This window comes from Emydura macquarii, unplaced genomic scaffold (genome assembly GCF_026122565.2).
Source record: "Emydura macquarii macquarii isolate MOO-44397 ecotype Brisbane River unplaced genomic scaffold, CSIRO-AGI_Emac_v2 contig_2676, whole genome shotgun sequence".
Lineage (NCBI taxonomy): Eukaryota > Metazoa > Chordata > Testudines > Chelidae > Emydura > Emydura macquarii.
In genome coordinates, this window is record NW_027132813.1 from 20,859,832 (window position 1) to 20,879,785 (window position 19,954).

Here is a 19,954-nt window from a genome sequence, read left to right on the forward strand (position 1 = left end):
CTGGTGGTTTGCATTGCCACTTGCCAGCTTACGCTTGCTTTATGGAGTGGGCGCTTCAGAGCATGGGAGGGAGGAAGTTACAAGCAAAACGAATAGCAGATAATTGATAAAGTAGATGGGAAGTGCTGTTTCTTGGACAGTCTGTGTCTCTCTTCAGAAGACATAGCATCAAAGTGAGGACTTCCTTCCTCAGCAAAATGTCAGGTAACCCCGCAGTGCAGGTCACCGTGTTTCATTGGCTTCAACAGCACCAACCCAGAAGTTCTTGATAGCCTGAAGTGAGTTATACATAAATGAAGCTGAATGAGTTGCCTGTGTGTCAGTGATGATAAAATGAAACTGGAGCATCTGACAATTTTATATCAGGAACACAGATCGAAATTGTATACAATGAAAACATGTTCTGCTGTTTATTTAGGAGTAAAACAAAAAACACCAAGTGTGCACGCAGAGGGGATGGGTCTCATGCAGCTCAATGTGGATATTGCAAATTCTAGATTGTCACCAGGAACACAGAGGCTGTTAGCTTGGACGAATGCTGATCCAATTATAGTGTATACAAATAGGATAGTATCCCTTTAAATAGTTTGTGAGCCCTCTAGCAGCACTCACTGTTTTAGAAGCCACCAGAACCCAGAACAACAGAGTGTTTATGTAGCAAGGCTATGCATGTTGTGTATATTTAGCAAACAGGCTTCTTTGAACCACAACATGTCTGTGTTTACTGTAGTATTTTATTTATTTATTTTTATTACCATAGCCCTTAGGCTATCCTGTTTACTGTGCAAAGAGTCAAAGACACACCGCCAACATATGCCAAATGCCCTAATTCCATGCTTTCACTTCTGGACAGGCTTCTTTTCTGTTCCTGTAACTGGAAAACATGAGCTCAAGCTCACCGAAAAAAAGTCATTTTTACTGGAAAACACTTCAACAGCCCAGCTGGAAGACCAAGTAAGACAGATATAGGGGAGACCATGAGCTGTGACTAGAACTGTTAGGTCTTGCAAGTCTGCACAGGTTTTTTTTGGTATGAATGTATCCTCTCAATTTGTCAGAGGCTCTTATTATAGATGCGGAACTATTCATGTAAACAGCCTACATCCTTTGGAAATCACACACCTCACATTATGTGCAATGTCAGCAAATTAATACTGGTGTGAGCACCCTTAGATGTACAGACTTACATTGTAAGTATGCAAACTGAACATTGTGGTAGCATAGCTTTTATTTTAACTTCCAAAGCCCTATGAAGAAAACAAAGAGAAAAAAAAGAACAAATGCTAGAGCCTGAGACAGCAAAACAAGAGCCGTAGGACACTGCTGTGAAGCTGTGACACAAAATGTTTGCTAACACAAAGACTGTATTAGCGTTATTTCAGGCTGGGAATCCCTTCCATCTTGGGATCTCATTTCTTCAGTATTTTCCTATTTCCTGCCACACCCTCAGTTGTCATAATTTCAAAATGACTTGGCTTAGATGTGCTGGTCTTGGCAAGGACTGCCTTTGACAACTTTGTGAGGAGTGAGGGGCTTACCAGAGTAATTTAGTTATTAAAAACAGTTGTCACATATACTATGGACTTCACAGAATTGATGAACACCTTATGAGCCTGGCCACAAAAGGGAAGCTGCCTGCAAGGAATCCCACATGGAACAAATATGGTCAAAGTCGGGGCAAGCAGGCAGGAAAGAGTCTTACGAAGAGTAGGGGTCAGGAGTCATAGAGCAGGAGAAGGAACGACACAGAAAGGAGGAGGGCAGCTGAGAAGGAAAGGAATGGCCATATATATATATGCCTAAACACAGTTCCCTCCCAATGAATCCACCAAATGTTCTTTACATCCATTGCCCTCCAGGTTCCACTCCAACGGGAAGGGGAGACTAGAGGAGGACCCTGCATGGCAAGACATAGGAGGGCAATATGGGGAGAAGAAGAGTCCATATTTTTTGAAAACCCAGAGGACAGTCTCTGGGTGCCTACATTTAAGCAATTGGTAAGAAAAAGTTGAAATTTTCTCAAAACCAACAAAACCAAACCTAAATAGTACAAAGTGCACAACTGAGATTACCCCCTAATCTTCACTATGCCCCCAATCTTGTATCAACGTTTCACGCTGTCCAGCTGTTAGACCTTGCTTATAAAATGGGACCTACTTAGATGAATCATTTTTTGTTAAAGATTTCATGAACCAATTTCATTTGCCCCCGGCCATAAAACATTCATAATCCCAGACATGGAAGCTAGCGGTCCACTTCAACAAAGTGCTGAATACCTGTCCCAGAGCAGGGCTTCTCCATGGCTTGCAAGCACACACTGCCATACCCAGTCTCCTTTAAGATGGTTTATTCTTTTAAGGCAGACAAATAAACCAACAGAAAACAGCCTTTTAATTCACTCCTGCTTCTCTCGGCTTCAGGGCCACCCTTCCCAGTGGGTCCTGGTACTCCTGCTCTTGGCAGCCTCCTAGCTTTAGTCAGCTCTGCTCCCTTCCTGGAGCAGCAGCCCCAGGTTTGCTTCCTTGAGCATCTGGCCCCTTACTCCATGGACCCACCACTAGAGGTAGCTTTACTCCCCGGTGGGTTCCATTCCCTAGGCACAGCCTGTTTCAGTCATCCTTTCCTTCATTTCTCATTCCCTACCCTTCATAGACCAGGGTGTAGCCAGTCCCCTTTAACTGGTTGGATTGGGTTCACTTGCTCTGACACAGGATAGCTGGGCCCAAATCTACTCACAGGGACCAGGTACCCTGTGACAGCACACTACATTTTTATTGACTTTAATGGGAACGGAGGATGGTCAGCATCTCATAAGATCCAATGCTACAGATGAAATTCTGTGCCCAAAACTCCCATTGATTTCAGCAATGGCTAGGATTTCACACTGTGCAACTTACGTTGTCTTACAGTATGTTAACCAAACACTGGTGAAGATACACAAAAACTTGTCTCCTTTTTTTTTTTGGAGACCATATGGTCTTAAAAAGTCAAGCGTTAACACACGGCTGCAGCAAATTAAGCAGGTGAACTTGTCTTTAAATGTCACTGGCAGGGGGACGCTTTTAAAAATATTACGGACACTCTATCAACAAGAGTAAAGTAATCCAATTCTAGCATCTTTTATTTTTTGGAATTACCCTTGTAAAGGTGTTTGTTTCCAGCTCTTTGCTTATTCTGCCTGCAATGATATAGAGCCAGAGTTAAGGTTCTTGGGGATACCTGAACTATTCACTTCAATTTTTTCTTGTGTGCGCTTTACGAGCGCCTTTGGTATGACCCTGAGGCTGTTGTACTGGTAAATGGTCTCCTCCACGCTAAGGGATGAAGATTGGGTAGCCATGCTGATATTGTTAAATTGATTAGCTATGCAGCTGGGTGAATAACTGTTTTTTTTTTTTGGCTTCCTGACAATTTCAAAAATCGTTGGATCCTGTGAGACACTGACCATCCTCACTTCCCATTGAAGACAATGGGTTTTGGGGCTGACTGAAACCAGAAGTTTTCAAAATATTTGGCTAATTGAAAAGTTGAAAAATAAAATTGGTTTGGATCAAATGAAATGTTTTGCTTAGATTGAGCAGTTTTAACATTTTTGATTTTCTGAAAAACAAAATTAAAGGAAATTTCAAAACAAAAAGTCATTTTGAACCAAATAATTGAGATGCCATGTTTAAAAAATTTCACAGTGAAGCATTTTGATTTTTTGCAGACGTGTGTTTTGATTTGGTTTCAAAACCAAAAATTAGGTGAAACCAACATGATTTTGCCAAACTTTTTGGTATCACGGAATCAGCATTTTTCACTAAAAGAGCTGCAGTTAAAAAGTTTCACCCAGTTCTAATCATCTGTGTTTGATACCACTGATGATGAGCTGCTGTTGACTGCAGGCCACAATGAGCATGGATAGGACTGCTCTTGGTGGCTCCATTCCTTTCTTACGAAGAGTTCTTTAATAGTGATGGTGGACAGTTGCTCCTTTTCCCTGAGAGTACAATTCAGTGGTGAGCAGTGAGGTTGTGGTGTACATGGTGATACCTCGCTCTATAGCTTTAGCTCAAATGACCTAGGCAACACTGATTGCTTCACACAGGATTTGGTCTATATTGTGGTATTGATGAAAACCAACTGGCTGAAGCTGTATCAGACTGAAGTGATTTTGGTTGGTTAGGGAAAGCAACTGGAGGACATGGCAAGGATAATATTTGCCTCCTTGATTGAGGGCATGTTGGCATTTGGTTGTTTAGTGATTGTCTTGCTACAAGATGATCAGGTAGCAGCAACATCTGTGAATTTTTTTCTATTATGAACAGTGAGGAGCTTGAAATCATTTGTTTTTGATGCAGACCTTGCTGCTCAGCCATACTGTAGCAGAATGCAACACTGAGCCTGCTTCTCCCAGCTAGCCCTTTAGATTATTTCTGTGGCGCTGCAGTCAGACTGCCCTTGAAGCTTTTCAAACAATCAAAACCTTCACAGCAAAATGTCCCTTTCTCCCCAGCTGTCTCTAGTGGGCTGCGTTTTTCCCAGAGCTCCACCACTGTTTGGAGACGGAGTAAAAACAATTTGGTCTCATTCCCCCTGCCCTGTGGGTAGCAGGCAATTCTCTTCCTGCCAGTCTATCCCCTTGTTATGAGGGAATTAATAGATTATATGGTGCCCTCCTTCCTGGAACTTGTCATGGTTGGCTGAGAAAGGGAGGAGCCCTGCTCCACGCTACACCACAAGGCTCCTGGTGCCCGGCCCAAAAAGAGACAGTAGCCTGGAGTGTTTCCATCCCCCCTCTGTTACCCTGGGCCCACTCTCTTACCATCTGCTTCTGTCATTTCTAACTCTCTGTCTGCTGCAGAATTCCTGGATCCAAGTAGCCTGGCCCCTGTGAGTTCCCCCTCTGGCCTGAAAGAGTCAGTATATCTCCTTACACATATTTTTTTGTCTCTGAGATTAGGTTACTGTCGTGTGCTGTACATTAGGCCCCATCATAAATCCATCTAGACAGTGAAGATGGTGCTGAATTCAGTATCCTACTTATTAGAACTTACATGTCTGTGAACATATCACACCAAAGCTGTACTATACACACTAGTTCTTGGTTTTTAAGGTGGTCTGCTTGACCTATTGAGCTCTAAATAGCCTGAGGTCAACCTGAGACAGCACCCTTCACTCTGTGCCACGACTGCAGTCAGCCGAGGTCATGTCAGTATGTTCTCTGAGATAGGTTCTCTACTTAGGTACTCACTCCCACCTCCAAAGTAGCTTGAAGCGGTTGCCTTTCAAGGCCTACTGCAAAGCCCATCTATTCATTCTTCCTCTGAGGCTATGTCTGCACTGCCGTGGGTAGTCGACTTTGTTTCATTTGACTTTCAGCAGGTGATTTTTAGAAGTCGCAGCAGAGTGTACACACTACACTGTTTGCGCTGGTCTCTTGCGTTCACACTGACCAGCCTTAATTTGAATTAGAAAGCAGTGCAATGTGGGTAGCTATCCCACAGTGCAACTAGCCACGGTGGACTGCTTCCCCCACCCTTCCCCGCCCCAAACAGACAGGAAAAGTGTTTTCATGCCGTTTTGTTACTCCCCGCTATCACCATTGCTGCAGAGACATGGAGCCAGCTAAACTCTGTACTATAAATGTGAGCGTGACAAACATCGCGGCTTATCATTGATTATTTTTGAAATAGAGCAAGAAGCTGAAGCAGAGACAACACCGATGCCACCGAGGCTGCCCTGCTAGAAGATATCGAGCAGAACAATTCCGGGTTGCTGCAGGATGTAACGAATCATCTGCAGTCCGTGGAGCACAGGTTCTGGTGCAGGGAAACAAGTACAGACTGGTGGGACTGCATTATTATGCAGCTGTGGGATGATGATCAGTGGCTGCAAAACTTTCATATGCAAAAGACAACTTTCCTGGAACTGTGCTCAGAGCTGGCCCCGTCCCTGAAGCACGTGAACACTTGCTTGAGACAAGCTCTGACAGTGGAGAAGAGAGTGGCCATCACTCTGTGGAAGCTGCAACCCCCGACTGTTACCGCTCGGTTGGGAATCAATTTGGAGTCGGTAAATCTACAGTGGGCATAGCCGTGAATCAAGTGTGCAGTGCCATAAATAGACTTCTGCTACGAAGGCTAGTGACTTTGGGAAATGTGCAGGACATAGTGGAGGGGTTTGCCACGATGGCTTCCCAAACTGTGTGTGTGTGTGTGTGTGTGTGTGGTGTGGGGGGGGGGGGGATTGATGGGATGCACATTCCTATTTTAGTGCCTGCCCACCTAGCAACCGTGTACATAAACCTCAATGGGTACTTTTCCATGGTCCTGCAGGGGCTTGTGGATCACAGGGGTTGTTTCACCGACATCTATGTGGGGTGGTCTGGGAAGGTGCATGACTCTCATGTATTTCTTAACTTGGGGTTGTTCTCTAAAACGCAGGTGGGAACTTTCTTCCCCAACCAAAAAATTCAGATTGGGGGTGTGGAAATGCCCAGAGTGATCCTGGGGGATCCTGCTTACCCCTTGCTCCCTTGGCTAATGAAGCCGTACTCTGGTCACCTTGACAGTGACAAGGAGTGTTTTAGTAAGAGGTTCAGCACTTGCAGAATCGTTGTAGAATGTGCCTTTGAGCGTTTAAAGGACAGATGGAGGAGTCTTCTCACTAGGCTGGACATGAGTGAAAAGAACCTCCCTTCAGTGATATCTGCGTGCTGTGTTCTTCATACTGTGTGTGAAGCGAAGGGTGAGAGGTTCCCCCAGGGTTGGGCTGTGGAGACAGAAAGACTGGCCGCCAATTATGAGCAGCCAGATGCCAGCACTATGCTGAGAGCTAACCGCGGAGCTCTTTGCATTAGGGAAGCTTTGAAAACCAGGTTCTGCAATGAGATGCAGGACTGCTTTCTGTTCCTGTATGTTGTTTGCCTTTGGTGAACCCCCCGCCCCCATCGATATCCGTGCCCACCAAATCCCTCCTGAACAAGATACGATTTAATAAAGAAATGTGTTGATGCAAAACTTTATTTCTGAACAGTCAAGTCATGGGGGGATGTGGTGGGGGGGAGTGTTCATTCACTGTCTCAAGGGATAGGGTGCTAGCTTGCTGGCCAGCTATCACTGTGGCCACCACGGCTTTCTGCTTGCCTCCACCGGGGTGGAGGAGAGCACATACTGCATCCTGGACAACCTCCTCTGAGACCTCTTGGGGGCGGGAGAGGGGGAGGGCGGCAAAGCCCTTGGTTGAGGAGCATTATGGAGGGGCTGCAGCGGGACTTTGTCCTGCCTCCATTCCTCCTGAAGCTCCATAAGCCACCGGAGCATGTCTGCCTGGTCCCACATGATTCACAGCATTTCCTGCGTGGTGCTGCGATCATGCTCCATCATTTCTCGACGACTCTCCCTGTCCATGTTCTGTGACAAGGTCAGCCTCCATGCTCTGCCTCTGCGGCTGCTGAGGCATTCATGAGCTCCGCAAACATGTCGTCTCTGCTTTTTTTTTTTCCTCTTCCTAATCTGAGACAGTCTGTCCGCAGCATTTCTTAAGGGTCGGTTCACTGCGGAGGTGTCTACAGAATAAAAGAAAAGTAACAAGGTAGTCACAGTTAGCAGAGTGAAGAAAATGAAACAAATGTAACAATTTAGATAATGATCCCCTGACACAATGTAGACAATGATTCCAGTAAAACAATGTACACAATGTTTCCATTAAAAATTTAGCAAATGGTTCCCTTGATACAATGTAGGAAATGATTCACTCTCTCTCTGCTTGTATTTTAAACCCTTACAGAGAGGAACTGCGGACGGCATGGTGGGTGGGGGAGGCTATGCTTAAAACACATGAAGCCATGATGCATGACCTTGATTGCAGCGAAGAATCCTACCGTGGAGGGAGGAACAAGGCAGCCCTCCCTGAAAAGTTTTTTTAGGGATAACAGATTACATACATTAAGTTTTCCATGAGATATCAACTGATGATAAACGTAGCATTTCTCATCACATAAAAAAACTGATCCCTGGGTAGCCACACAGTACAGTCACCGAAATGCCTGAGATCCCCTTCGTGCCCCCCTAACCAATGTACAAGGACAGAAATGCTAATAAGAAAGAAAACTCATCAGATGTGCCTTCCCTGGGATCATTTGTGCTGTGCTGTGTGCTGCTGGACTGCTTGGGGGGTCAGGAATAAGTCCTGACTTTTGGGGCAAACAGACACCCCTCTCTCCTGCAGCCTGCTCTCCTCAGCTTCCTCCTCCTCCTTGTCCATGAAGTCCTCATCGCTGATCATTGACTGTGACCTACCGGAGGTATTGATGCTGCAGGAAGGCACCGTGGTGGGATCCCCACTGAGAATTGCATGCCACCTCATCATAGAATCTGCATTTTTTTGTGTGAGGAGCCAGAGCGGCTGTTAGCTTCCCTGGCTTTCTGATACGACTGGTGCAGTTCTTTGATCTTCACGCGGTACTGCTGAGCATCCCTCTGGTGTCCCTTCTCCAGCATGCCCTGGGATATCTTCCCATAAATGTCCAGATTCCTTTTGCTGGGTCTGAGCTGAGCCAGAACAAACTCCTCGCCCCACAGACTGATGAGATCTAAGACCTCTGGTCGACTCCATGCTGGAGCACGTTTGGGCTTTGCAGTAGCCATGCAGTGTCAAAGCACAGTGACAAACTTCTCTCCATGCTGGCAGCACAGGAAATGAAAATTCAAATCTTCCTGGGACTTGAGGGGTGGGGACTTTTCCTGCTAGCGTGACCACAGAACAGCACAGCGCGACTATCCAGAGTGGTCAAAATGGGGCATTGTGGAATACATTCCGGAGGTCAATTAATTTGATTTAAATTCCCTTGCGTCTACACTAACACTAAATCGATTTAACAAATTCGAATTAGGCGCTATGCCACTTGAGAAGGTGGTCTTAGTAAGTCGATTTTACTGGCACCTTAATTTGAATTAAGAGAGAGGGGTGCCAGTGTAGATGCAGGTGTAATTAAGTCGACTTAAGTGACTTTAAGTCAATCTAAGTCGCCAGTGTAGACCAGGCCTTAGGGAAAGAGAACCAGGAGGCTGGTGAGTAGGATTTTCCAATGTCTTTTTGTGCCTGGTGAGTGTTGGCTGAGAGGGAAGAGTTAGTGAAACTGACGAAGTTCTAAATATTGTGTGTCAGCCTCCATCAGTCTTACAAACAGCGGAGGATAGGTCCATCTGTGGCTATTAGCTGAGATGGCGAGAGGTGCATCCCTATGCTCTGCGCGTCCCAAATCCTGCCAGAAGCTGGAACGGGATGACAGGGCATGGATCACTTGATAATTGCCCTGTTCTGTTAATTCCCTCTAAAGCATCTGGCATTTGCCACTATTGGAAGACAGGATACTGGGGCTAGATGGACCACTGGTCCCACTCAGCATGGCCACTCTCATGTGTAGCACCTTATTCAGTGAGTACTTCCATTGAGGCTATTATGGAGTAACGGTGGCAGAATCTGGTCCTGTATTTTTATGTGCTGATGGAGTGCTTGTCTCTAGATAGAAAGTTTGTGCTTGGCATGCTGGGGGGAAATCTACAGCACAGGAGGGTGCCATGTGGACCCTGCTACCACGTCCTATGCATGGTAATGGTACTACAGAGCCAGTTAGTGGGCTGCATGCTAGTGCACCATAGATTTCCACCCCCGCTTGTTGTGGGCTAACTCTGTCTACACAAGCCCAGTATATTTATGGGTACCTGCTCATTTTTCCTAAATAAATAAAGCATTTTAATGAGTCAACTTCAGTGTTAAAGTTTTCATGAAAAATAAGTTTACTGTTGACAATTGGAATAGTATTCTGTAGGGAGGAATAAGTTTACAGCGCAGCAGTTTCAAACAGGTTATTAACCTATGCTTAAAATGTTTTATTAAACTTCTTTTTTCCCTAACACCTTTTCACTGTTAAGAATCTTTGTAAAACCATAAAATGAGCAATATTTAGATCCTCATAATTACATCTCTTGCCATTTCCCATTTGATTTTGAAGGAAAGATTATTTTCTAACAGGGTCTGGTAATCACATTTTTGGGCTCTCAGCTGGCATTTCCTCACTCATGCTGAAAGGTTAACATTGCAGCACTCCTCTCTCCAAGTCCCTTAATGCTGTTTGGAATGCCAGAAGTCACAGTATAGGACAGTAGTGTGAGATGGTCCTTCTCCTGATGGCTGCGCATGTTACTTTCAGGACAAAATGCTTTCTTCTGGGTCAGGAATGCCCAGGACTCACTGCATGCAGGTGAAGCAAGGCCATACTGCTCATAACACACGAACACAGCTGCTTCTTTTTCTGTGCGTATCTTTGTAATGTCTCCTGCCATTCTAAGCAGCGCTTTAAAGCCCACAACTCATTAGCTCCTATCACTTATATGGTTTGATAACCCCAGCATTTCTTTCAGGTTTTTTAAAGCTACAAGCTGCCCACCTCCCTGTTCCACCCGCCCACTCCTCACCTGCCTGCACAGGAGCAGGAGTAGGGCCTTGTGCAGGCTATTCTCTCTGGGTATGTCTACAATGCAATGGAAGTCCGGACTTAGACTCAGGCTTGAGCCCAAACACCCCTTCCACCTACACACAAAGCTCTCAGGCTATGCCTACACTGCAATAGAACACCTGTAGATGGCCCTTGTCAGCTGGGTCCCAGAGCCAGCATGTCTACACTGTAACTTTAGAGCCCCACAGCCTGAGCCCAAGTCAGGCCAGCTGCAGGTGTTTTATTGCAGTGTAGCTATACCCTCAGACTAGGGCTCAAACCCAGGGTCCTAGAACAATTCAGGGGTGGAGAGTTCGAGCATGAATCAAACCGGGACCCAGGGTTCAAGCCCTATTGCTTTGCAGTATAGAGGTAGCCCCCTCCCATGAGTTGGGTCCTGAGCGTCTGCCAAAAGTATCCCACAATCCCATGGGCCAACATCCTGGGAAACAGAAGCAAGCCTCTTGTTGCAGTGCAGCACTCTGTCACCCTTCCTTTGTTTTCTGACAGCTGAGCTGCAAACACACCTTCAGAGAAGCTTCTGTATTTGCCATGGAGACTGACCAGAAGAAGCCCTTTGCAGAGCATGCTGTTTCATGGCTGAGGGAGCACAGCCAGATTTTGGTGACTCTCTGATGAGAGGCCAGCAAAACAGTGTACTTTACTAAGAGCACCAGGAATGACCATGCACGCCAACAAATAGCAAAGAAGCTGGCGGCATTGGAAAGGTTAACATTGCAGCACTCCTCTTTCCAAGTCCCTTAATGCTGTTTGGAATGCCAGAAGTCACAGTATAGGACAGTAGTGTGAGATGGGCCTTCTCCTGACGGCTGCGCATGTTACTTTCAGGACAAAATGCTTTCTTCTGGGTCAGATTGGTGACCAGCAGGGGTGCTGGAACAATTTTTATAGTGGGGATACTGAGAGCCATTGAACCGAGCTGTAAACCCTTTATATAATGGAAACCACGTCAAACCAGGGGTGTGTGACAGCATGCCTCCCCCTCCCCTCCCTCCCAGCACTCCTAGTCTAGCACTTAATTTGACCAGTGCAGAGAATGGATTAAGTGCCTCAAGACAGAGTACTGGAAAACCAGTGAACAGAACTGCACCTCAGGCAATTTGCCAGTATCATGCTTGTTTTATGAGGAGTTTAACCAGCAGCTGGGTACTGCGCTGAGCACAGAGCCGAGAGGTGGACAAAGACCTGGTCGGCCAGGATGGGAACCTGCTGGCCCCAGAATCCAGCATGGGGACTGTTGGGAGCCAGCAGCCGGTGCCAAGTGAGGCCAGAAAAGTGACTTTGTTGCTGAAACTGGTCCCAGGGGAGGCTCTGCTGCAGGATCATCATCAGCACATCCTAGGGCCATACTCTGAGGAGCGTTCTGATGGCCCCTCCTCCCCCTGAGGAACAGCCTATTGCAGAAGGCAGCAGACATAGAAGGGACAGAAGTTGGCCTGGAGCCTGGTAAGTTTCTGGTTACACTTTAATGTTTATCAATATAGGAATGGGAGGGATTTCCATTCTATGAACCAATGTAACTGTTATCAGAAGTCCCAGCTAGAAGCTAATGGCAAATTCTATGTCAGATTAGTTAATGGCAGGTTGTATGCCAATGGCCTGGCATCACCCCCAGGCCCCACCCACCATGGAGTCTAAAATGGTGACCAGAAAATGCAGAGTAAAAATATCTTGAAAGTGAATTTTTACAAGAAAGGTGCAGATTTTTGCAAGGGCATTTCTATTTCTTAATAATAATTTTGTACTGCCAAGCATGTAAATACATTGCTCTGAAACTACTCAATGGTGTAGCAAACCACCTGGAAACAATGAACTGCAGGGTGGAGTGGGGTGTGGAAACGTGTTCCATTTACAAATCTAGTCTGTTTCAGTTAAAGGAAGTCCATAGGTGACAAAATCATTTGTCCCAAATACAACTGGGGTTTGAAATTCCTGTCTCAAGAACTCCAGTGAGGTAGTCACATTTCAGTGAAGGGTGTATTTCCAGAACCATCGCAGTAGCTAAGCAGCCTACTCCACTCATAGATGTGTTGTTCAATCACTTATGTTTGAATATTTCAGTTGCATACAGTGCTGGTTTTCCACCAGCAGCTTGGAATAACATCTCCCTTTGCCAATTGGGCACCCCAAGAACTGATGTCTTCCAAAATGTGGAAGGCCTAAAATGATAGAAAAATCTTTTGTAGCATGGTTACTGATGACATCCACCAATCCACGCTGTCCTGCAATTTTTTTTTTTTTTTTTGAAAACAGCTTTGATTTTTAAATTACTCGTCTTCAAATGTTTTTTATTGCAATTAACCTGGCTGTGTCCAGGGAGCTTCTGTGCTCTGAAGCATCCCTCTCAAATGTACTTAAGTTCAGTTTTGAAAATAACATTTTGTCTTTGAAATTCCACAAGGATCTTTTCTGTGCTCCTGCACTGAGCTATTTGATACAATAACCTCTCTATGTTTTGTCCTATTCTAGCCCTTTGACGGTTACTAGCTTCGGTACCTCCACAGCTGGCTCACAATGTAGCAGAAGCCAGGGTCAACGTACTTTCAGTGACTATTCTAAGAAATGTTTCTGTGATGAACTTTCGGACAAGGCCCATCAGAGGTCTAGTACCAAAGAGAGAGGGACTTACGGATAGAGGAAAGATTCAGGCTTGGCTGCACAGCTTGAGGACCGGGTTTCAGCCTCGGAGCAGGCATTTGCTTAGCAGTTCCTGGAACAGAAATAATGGCTAAGGGAGGCTGACAGAGCTCTGCAAAAAGAACTGTTTGAGTGGCTACTGTTACTAATGGCTGCAAAAGTACTGGGTCCTGCTGCACCTGCACCACAGTCTGAATCCCCTCCCCTGTATGCTGTGATGCAGTCCAGAAACAGCTTGGACAATTCCATAGCTGGGTGGGCCATGCAATCAGGCCCTATGAACAGCTGGGCAGGACAACTGTGCCCCATGTAGTCCTCCATGTTGATCCCTTCCCTCACGGATAGCTCCATCCCTACTCCTGATACCAAGCGTGTAGCCAATGTGGTAAGGAGGGAAAAGAATAAGGGGCTAGTAGACATGAAACAGTAGTGAATTTCTGTCTTGTACATGGTTTCACTATTTGCACTTGTTCAGGCACTTTATTTTTAAAAAGGTTTTGTTAATGCTGTTTTGGTGTGGTACTGGCAGCTGGCCTGACTGGCAGTGAGTTAATGGTGTACTTTTCAGGCTGCAGTGTGGACATCTCAGCCCTGCATTTGAGCCCAGGCTAGAAAATTCTTAATCTAGGCTTTACCTCCACTGTAGACAGTCTGCCGCGAGTTCTCTAACCCTAGGTCTACCGACTTGAGTCCCACTACACCTGGGCTTACATTACAGTGTAAACATACCCTTTTCCTACACGAGCCCTGCTGTATGGGCAACCGCTGCTGGAATAAAGGGGCACCTTATACCTCGTCTTCCTCAACGTGGGCACATAAAGTGGCTCATGCTTGTGCCAAAAGTTAATTCACTAAAAAATGAGAATGAATTTTTGTGGCAAGTATTTTGCTTTTTTCACCCAATTCTAATCTTTTTAGGCTTGCAGAGATTAAAAGATTTAATTTGACTGCAAGATGCTCCTACACTGACAATTTCATAGCCAACAGATAAATCTTCAACCTTAAATGTTTACACACTACACGTCATTCAACATTAGTGCAACCTTTTTAGACACAGTACTTTTGTTTGTTCAATTCCCCCTTATTTAGAATAATTCCCTGGCAGGAAAATAAGAGATTCTGCATAGCAATACATGTAGCCTCTGGAAAGGGCAAGGAGTTGGGAGACTAACAGAAATACCACTTTTATATATGCACAGAATTAATTGCACGAGTGAGGGATCTCAGATTCAGTCCTCAGGATAATCACTTTTAACTGAATTATTATATGCTTCATTTCATACTGCCAGTTCTATGTGCCCTACGCAGTGCAATCATTATGGCCAACTACCACTACTAATTGTCTGAAAATCCTCTTCCGAAGTAGCAACTTTCCTGCAGGACTACAAGACTTAAGAGAATTTTAAGAGTGAAGCCCTTTACAGGAGGCACTGGTAGTTGTCAGTGATCACTGAAGTGAGTTGCTAGGGTGCTTGCCACGTATCTCCACATAACACATCGAAACTTCATTCTCTGTGATCCAGCTTTAAAGGCTTTCCTCCCTTTGTTGATTTACTGCTTTACCTCAATCAACTGGAACAATTTAAGAAATAGTAGTAGGTGAATTCAGAGTCTACTAATGCTATTCTACAAAGCAGGAATTTCCCTAGCTCTTATAAAGTCCAAGACGCATAGTTTGTATCCAACACAGACCTACAGTAGGAAGGTCAAGAAGTGAAGAGGACTTGCTTACTATCAGTGCAAAGACAAGTGGGAAAAAGGGCAGTCATAATAAAGAACAAATTTGATTCTTTATCCCAATTAGAGCCTGTTCATAAGACTACAAACTTGTCACTTGATAATGTCCCTTTAAAGATATGTTCAAAGAAAGTAGTTAGAGTAGGTACAGAACCTGTTTGTTTGAGACTGCCAGACTCAGACTAATTGAGACTAAAACAAGAGAAAACAGTTTCAACAGTGGCAGAAAACTAGACAAAATAAGGACTCAGGTAAGTACAGCTGCTCATGTATATTCATGGTATAAAACCTGAAAAACTCAGCCTGAAGATGTACATTAATACAAGTAAACAAAACCACAAAGTTGTGAAAATACACAGAAACCCATCCCCTCTTTCATTTAAAATTTAACTTACAACACCACTTCATTCCGGAAAGAAACTGAATAGGTGACAAAATCACTGTTTGTGAAAAACAAACAGTCAAGTAGTTAAGAGTATCTTCACACTGAGATACTCCTTTACAGTGATTATGAAGGCGTTTGACATTCTATGACATTGCACTTTACCCGCACCCCAGAGGGAGGGTTTTTTTTTGTAGGCAAGGCAGTGTTAATATTTTATATAGTTACCTACATTCATATTTGAAAGAGTAGAGATGTTCCTATGTGTATGAACATTACAATGGCTTTGAAACTAGGACATCTGAAACAGAACCACCACATCCTTGTACCAATCTGTCACAGTAGTAAACACAATGAGCTCTTTCAAGGGAAGTTCCTGTATATAAGTACAAAAACTTGCAGAATGTTACTTTAGAAGACATATGGAAGTACTATTACACATTTTGCAATGTTATATGCCTTCTGAAGGGCTACTGCCATATCTTCACCATAAATAGGCTTTGGTAAATAGCCAATGCAACTTGCCTATGCAAAAGTGAAGGTAGTAGTACAGACAGTGGATCAAGAGTTTGTACATTAAGAACCTTCCTCTCTTCTCCCAATTAGGCAACTGCACCATATTACTAGAGCACGAGCTGTGTGGTACTAACCATCACCTATTGCATAAACACGTGCACTCTAAGAACTTGTCGACACTACTTTTTACTGCTGGTTACCTGATTGCCAATTAATGTTTGTAATGGCTAGTCTGGATATGTCCCAAATGTCTGTTTCAGGCTACATTTGTGGTTTTGCACCCAGACTAGCATTTATGAACATATTTACCTTGAGTTAACGGATTGCCGATTAACTTGAGATCAAAACTTTAGAAAAAGAGGGGGGGAAGGTTCTTACCTTGTTAGCCAACATGTTGTAAAAGTCTAGTGAGAACAAGGCAAATTGTAGCTTTCACCCATGTTAGCAGGTCAAAGTAAATTCCAGGCCTCGTCTACATGTAAAACTTAGGCTGACCTAGCTACATAGCTCAGGAGTGTGAAAAATTCACACACCCCTGCGAGACACAGTTAACTTAAGCCCCAGTGTGTACAGCACTAGGTCAATGGAAGAATTCTTAGCCTATTACTCCTACTGCCTCCCAAAGAGGTGGATTTACTACAGCAATGAAAGAAACTCTTCCATCACTGTAGTAAGTGTCTACAGCAGCACTTCACTAGATGCAGCCCTGGAGCCTTTCTAGTGTAGGCGTAGCCCTAGGTTCCCCCGGGTCCTGATCTGCTTGCTAACATGGATGACAGCTACAAGCTGACTTGTCCTCAGTAGGCTTTTATCACACTATCTAAAATGAAGAAAGAATGCATTATTTTCCTAGTGAAGACAGGGTCATAGACTGTAATGTGCTGGGGAACTCAGGCACCTCACATTCCTTCCTTCTGAGCATTAGATTACTTGTTCCACTGAAATGTACATTGCTACAAGGCAGTTCAGATTTTATCCACTTGAACAAGTTAGCAGCAGTGTACCTCTATTTAGGAGCTCATTGCCATTGAGTAGGGAAACCTAGTATACAAATCACAGAAGCCCTAAAGAGTTGTCACAGGGATACTGCAGTGGTTAGCAGCTAGCACATCAATTTATAACAGTTTAAAGCAAGTCGTTTATTCCCATATTATAATTCAGTATTTAAATACCCACAATCTGATATTGAATTAAATTGTTTTAGAATGAATCAATGCTATTTTATTTGCAGCTATGCTGGGACCTGCTGATCAGCCACAAGTTTCCTCTGCCGTCCCAGAGACCCCCCTGGGGTGGAAGGAGTTTCCTTTGCAGCCCCCCATTCAGTCCCACTGGGTGATTCTCTCCTGCTCGGGGATCATGCTCCAGTTGGGCGAGGGTTCGTCTCTGGCCAGCCAGTCAAAGTCATCCACCAGGTTCCAGTTGTTCCTGCCTCTGTCCAGCCCGGAGGACTCATAGTCGACCTCGATGCCTGGGTAACTCCAGGTGTAGGGAGCGAAGCGGACGCCGCTGCAGTCCTCCACCATAGCCCGGCTAGTGACCTGCACATAGAGCCGGGTGTCGCGGGTGCGGTGGGTGCGGAGCTGCTGGCAGGCCAGGGCCAGGAGGCAGCCGCTGCACCCGTCCACCAGCACCGAGGTGGAGACGGGCCCGCTGAGCACGGTGCAGCCCCGGCAGTCCCGCACCCGCAGCGTGTTAGGGTTGCCGCGGAGCAGCACCCGGCAGTCGATCAGCTCGGCCAGGAGCACGTCGCGCTGCAGCAGCTCCGAGGGGCCGAGCTCCAGCCTCTGGGCCTCGGCTCGGCTGAAGCCGCACAGCGGGGGGCCGCTCCCTTCGCCCTCCGCGGGCAGCTGGCCGGGCGGGGCGGGGGCCGGAGCCGGAGCCGCAGCGGGCTGCGCTGGGAGCAGGCCGGCCGGGGCGGGCGCCGCCTCCTTCTTGCGGGCCCGGAAGGCGAAGGGCTTCTTGGGCTGCAGCTGCTGGCGCTTGGCGGCCAGGGCCCCCTGCAGCCGGCCCAGCGCCTCCTGCGCCTGCCGCACCTCGTAGGGCGCCAGGAAGCGGACGCTGTCGGTCAGGAGCTTCTGCAGCCCTTGCAGCCGGGGGGCCGCCGCCTCCAGCGACCCCGCCGGGCTCCTCGCCGCCGCCGCCGCCGCCTCCTCGTCGCCGTCGCCCGGGCCGGGCCCCAGCAGCGCCTCGATGGCCGCCCGCTGCCGGGAGAAGGCGGCCGCGAAGAAGCCGCTCTGCTCCTCCTGCACCGCCTGGGCCGCCTTCTCCTGCCGCCGCCGCTCCGCCTCCCGCTGCCGCTCCGCCTCCCGCCGCTGCAGCCGCTCCGGCACCGCAGGCCGCGGCCCTGACCCGCCGCTAGCCGCCGGGCTCACTTCCGCGCCGGCCGCCTCCATCTTCTCGCCACTCTGCGACCTGCCGCCGCCGCCGCTGCTCCGCCTGTCACTAAGCCGCCTGCTTATTGGCTGCCGGCGTCCTCAGCTACGTCCCCACCCGGGATTGGTGGACTGCCTTTCGGGCGGGGGGGGCTCCGCGGGGGTGGGCGTGGCCTCGCGTGCTTTTAAAGGGGCCGGCGCCTCTCTGCGGGACGGGTGAGTGAGCGTCGGCACCAGATGCGCGCGCCTGTGGGTTTGTTGTTATTAAGCTTCCGAAATTAGAGCCAGGCTGTAAATGCCCCCCCTCCCCCACCTGCGCGCGGGGCTCCCCGCCGAGGCCGGTGGAGCAGGAGGCCGCGCGTGCAGTGCAGCAGGTGCGCGCGCTGCTCCCCTGGCAGCGGCTGGGCCCGGGCGGCGCGGCGTAGCCTTGCTCGTGCTCTGGCTCCTGGGCTCCGGTCAGGAGCCGCCTGCTCGCCGCGGCGGGCCCCGGCCGGGGTGGGGCAGCTTCGCCCGCAACTGGCCTCGCCCGTCAGGCGAGACGCCGCGGGGATGGCGGAGCTTCGGCTCCCTCATCTAGGCGCTGCGGTCCCTGGCCTGCAGGTCCCCTGCCCCGCTGCGGCAGCGCCACCGCCCCGGGGGGCAGCTCAGAGGAGCGGTGGGGCTGGGCTGTGCCCCTAGAAACGCTGGGGCTGAGGCGGCCTCAGGCGCAGGCCGGGGTAACCCAACACCAGGCGCAACGAGGGGCCAGAAGTAGAGCCGGAGAAACCCTCTCCCCTGCCACGCTGCACCCCTAGCAGAGCCTCTTCCTTTCCCTTCCCTTCCCTTCCCTGTCAGTTCGCTTCGAAGCTGGGCTGCAGGGAGGCTCCTTTCCCTCTTAGTCTTCATCTGTCGTCTTCCTTTCCTGACTCTTCGTAAATAATTTGCAGCCTGAGGCGTCCTTGTGACCAGAATGTATTTGATGTTCACAATAAAGTCTGGCCCAATCCAGTGATGGCTGCCCACTGAATTACATTATTTGTATTGTTAATTATTTATTTATCTTTGGCACTGTCCAATACAAAGAGGAAGACTAGGCCTAGGGTGACCAGATGTCCTGATTTTATGGGGACAGTCCTGATATTCAGGGCTTTGTCTTAAATAGGCACCTATTACCCCTGTCCCTGTTACTCTGATTTTTCACACTTGCTATCTGGTCACCCTACCTGGGTGGTGCCCCTGAAGAAACTTACAAAATAAATGGACAGGTACTGTCAAAATTGAGACAGAGCACACTGGATACCTCGAATTTAAGGATCCCGTATCAAAGACAAGACAAACATTTGTAGTACTTCCTGTACTAAATGTCACCGTATGCGAGATGTGCTGGCTGATTGTAGTGCACATGCTCTTCAGAACTATTCCTAGAGATCAAGTGACTATTTTTCAAAAAGTCAAATGTGCAAATGGAGTATTTGGATGCACAAATAAATAGGGACTGAAGTAGCTATTTATATGTGCAAATGCCCAGTTTGATTGTGTTTTGCATGATTGTGCATCTGACCTCTTGAATGTCTGTTTTATTCAGAAGGGGAAGGGTGTGCATGTGGATTCTAATGTGTTAGAGGTAGGCAGCTGTTGAAAATATAGAACTACCAAGGATTTCTCACTCTGTTTTCCTTTTTACTCTGTATTTCTTAAATTTATTTTATAGTCAAGGAATATTTTTGAAGTATGTTTGTGGCTGAAGCTACAGAAATAACATAAGCTAAGTCTGCCTGCTGCATGGTAGAAATGTAGTCAGCTGTAGCTGTGAGTTGGCATTTC

General features: G+C 47.1%; 1 protein-coding gene across 1 annotated transcript; it reads right to left on the reverse strand.

Annotated features, from left to right (window-relative positions):
• Positions 1 to 13,993: 13,993 nt before the first annotated feature.
• TBCC (tubulin folding cofactor C) lies at positions 13,994 to 18,983 on the reverse strand. The gene has a single exon (XM_067565034.1). It carries the CDS (start codon positions 18,170 to 18,172, stop codon positions 17,099 to 17,101), a length of 1,074 nt encoding a protein of 357 aa, XP_067421135.1. The 5' UTR covers positions 18,173 to 18,983; the 3' UTR covers positions 13,994 to 17,098.
• Positions 18,984 to 19,954: the final 971 nt, after the last annotated feature.